This window comes from Helianthus annuus, chromosome 3, assembly GCF_002127325.2.
Source record: "Helianthus annuus cultivar XRQ/B chromosome 3, HanXRQr2.0-SUNRISE, whole genome shotgun sequence".
Taxonomy (NCBI): domain Eukaryota; kingdom Viridiplantae; phylum Streptophyta; class Magnoliopsida; order Asterales; family Asteraceae; genus Helianthus; species Helianthus annuus.
Genome location: NC_035435.2, coordinates 156,945,948 through 156,949,087, shown reverse-complemented (window position 1 = coordinate 156,949,087; position 3,140 = coordinate 156,945,948). Strand labels below are relative to the sequence as shown.

Below are 3,140 nucleotides of genomic sequence, written 5' to 3'. Positions count from 1 at the left end.
CCACTACCCCTGCCACAGCAGAGCAGACCAAGAGGATATTCCTCCTGGTCGGACAGCTGGCGCGCACCCACAGCTGGCACAGCTGCTCCTCCCTCCTTTACCCTTCGGCTATAAATAAGACCCTTCATCATTCAGGTTCAGGATCTTTACTCTCCATACTCACTCTATACACACACTGTTTATTTCTCTCAGAACAGTACTTATTCTCACGCCGGAGCCTGGTTAAGAGGGAAATCCCCTTTCTCCCCCTCTTAACGAGACTGACAGTGTTTACTGTTTTGCAGATCTCAAGCCATTGATACGAGCAAGAAAAGAGGTTGAACCCCATAGACGAAATAACCCCATCGATAAACCTTGTGTTAATCGGCGTTTCATCAGAGATAAAAACACAACAGAATCAATATCATAGAAAAACAATAAACAAGAAGTTAATACATAAATGAAACAAACAGAAGTAACATGTCGCAAGATTTCACAAGTATAATGAAGCATATATCCTATAATCTTATAGTATAAAAGTTTGTATATGTGCATAATACAATATTTCTCATAACCCAAAGATAATTAATATTCATAATATGAATCAACAACACATTCAGATGGAAGTAGGAGCTTCTGCCATAGAAATCGGACCATCTGCAGCAGCAGAAACGGCTCCAGAACTAGTCATCACACGGCGTGGCATCTTGCTATTCACTTCACATAGGTTTGCAAGAAATACACCTACAAAGATTGGTTACAGACAGAAAATCATTCATAATTTTGCCTTGAGTAGTAAATTGTATAAAAATGTAGCAAATTTTATCCAATCTTTCTTTTGTTTCACTTCACCTATATCATTCATTTTTGGCTAATTAATTCTCACTCAATACCATGCATATATAAACTCAATTTGTGAGCATGTTATATCATCATATTACCTTCTCCTATAGCTAGGTTGTGATAGAGATCCACAATGTTGGGGCAGTTCTTGTAGCACAAATCGGAGCAAAGTCTGGCAAGGAAATATGGCTCGAGGAGGGAGTCAGAAGAGATTCCAACTGTCTTCCTGTGAAGCCCGCACGCGTTCAAGCACTCATCATTCTCGATCCATTCGTTCATGTCTTTAACAAAAATCTCTGAGGAATTGCACTGGTATTCCATGTTCCCGTTGTCTTGTACATTGTTCTCTAGGACACATCGTTTTCCTGAAGACGCGATCGAGAAAGAGCACAAGCCAATCGGCAAATTCTCGCAAATGATCTCAGCTTGAGCTCCATGGAGAAGGAATGAAAATAAAAGGAAGAGAATGAATGCCATTTGTTTTCTTGTTTTTCCCTTCTAACAAAATAGTAGCTAGGTGTATGTTTGAAGGAGTTGATGTGTGGATGGCTATATATACACAGCAAAAAAATAAAAAGACAATTTAGCTTTCTTTCTTGACATAATTTTGCGGTCAAAGAAAAGAAATCAATGTGCTTTGATTTGTATTCCATGTTTGTTTTGTTACATGTAAATGTAAATGCATGAATTTTTTTATATTATTTCTTACAATTATAAAGTATTTAATTGTGTGTGCATTGATTAGTATCCCATGTTTGCTTTGTTACATGTAAATGATTTTTTTTTCTTACAATTATTAAGTATTTGATAGGTTTGACTGATTTGACTTTAAGATTTTCATAATCAACTAGTAAAAGAGACCCGCGCTTCGCGGCGGGACTATTTGCTAAACCGTTTAAACCAACTGAGAGGTTGTTTGTTTACCTCTTAATGAGGCTCTTAATGGTTCAGACCTCTTACTGGTTCAACACTTAATGGTTCAAATTGTTTGTTTTGTGAGCAAATGTCTGAATGGTTCAGACATTTGCCTCTGAATGGTTAAGCATTATGCTGAGTCTGAATGGTTAAGACCTCTAATCTGAATTGGTCAGACATTTGCCTCTGAATGGTTAAGTATTATATTGGCTCTTAATGGTTCAAACTTCTTACTGATTCAACACTTAATGGTTCAGACCATTTACTCTTTCAGCACTTAACCATTCAGAAGTTACCAAATAGCCCCTGAGTATACAAACAAATTTACATGTAGGGATGGCAATGGGTCGGGTTCGGGTCGGGTATTAGTAATCCCATACCCATACCCGGTTATAAAATCTCGTCCCATACCCGACCCAATACCCATCGGGTATCTGTCGGGTAATTACCCGTCGGGTATCGGGTATCCCCGCAGGTATCGGGTATACCCATTAGTTTATTAAAAATATACCTTGTGATTTCTAAGTACATTTTTTTACTATTATAATTATTATATAATTTTATTTATACAACAATTATAAATTAACAATCTACATTACATACATACAAGTTTTATCATAAATTAATAATAACTTTATAATACTTATATACACTTACATGTATATACTTCACAACATACAAAACATTGTATATATATACTATTATCAAATGCATATAGTAAAAGATTTTTTTTTCACATTTTGAACATACTAAAATAAATTACCAATAGACAAGGGTTAATGGAAAATAAAAAATAGATTAAGAAAATCGGGTATATGATCGGGTATATAATTCGGGTAAACGGGTATGTGGTTTCGGGTAATCGGGTCGGGTATCACCTAATCTCATACCCGACCCATACCCGCGAAAATTTTTAAAACTAATCCCATACCCGGCCCAATACCCATCGGGTATCGGGTATACCCGTCCCATTTATGTCGGGTTTCGGGTATACCCGTCGGGCTCGGGTATTTTTGCCATCCCTATTTACATGAACATAACCAATTATCAATAAGCAATCTTAAAAGCACCGGAGCAGTTAACATACATGATTTAACTTACTGTTCAAGCTTCTTAAAATCTTTGAAACATTTATAAAGTGTTTCATTCTCAACATTTAATAAAATGGTTTTATCCTTTTTTTTCTCTTAAGTATATATTTGGATAGACTTATTCCTAAATTATAAGTATATATTTGGATAAACTTTTTTTCTAAATTAGAATTTTCGAAATGATATAAAGCTGTGGTAAGAAATTAAATAAAGTAATAAATCAAAAATAAAAAAGTAATAATAATGTAAATAATACATAACAATTGTATCATATAATGTGTAAACATAAAAATTTAAAAGCTAAAACTCATA

General features: G+C 35.0%; 1 protein-coding gene across 1 annotated transcript; it reads right to left on the bottom strand.

Annotated features, from left to right (window-relative positions):
• Positions 1–470: 470 nt before the first annotated feature.
• On the bottom strand, positions 471–1,326 carry LOC110932338. The gene is made up of 2 exons (XM_022175680.2): positions 921–1,326; positions 471–723 (listed from the first exon to the last, which is right to left on the bottom strand). The coding sequence occupies exons 1-2, from the start codon at positions 1,297–1,299 to the stop codon at positions 596–598; spliced, it is 507 nt and encodes a 168-aa protein (XP_022031372.1). The 5' UTR covers positions 1,300–1,326; the 3' UTR covers positions 471–595.
• Positions 1,327–3,140: the final 1,814 nt, after the last annotated feature.

Coding starts and splice junctions, on each gene's coding strand:
- LOC110932338 (XM_022175680.2), bottom strand. CDS start 1,299: ATGGCATTCATTCTCTTCCTTTTATTTTCATTCCTTCTCCATGGAGCT. Junction 724..920: donor CAACCTAGCTATAGGAGAAG/GTAATATGATGA, acceptor CAATCTTTGTAG/GTGTATTTCTTGCAAACCTA.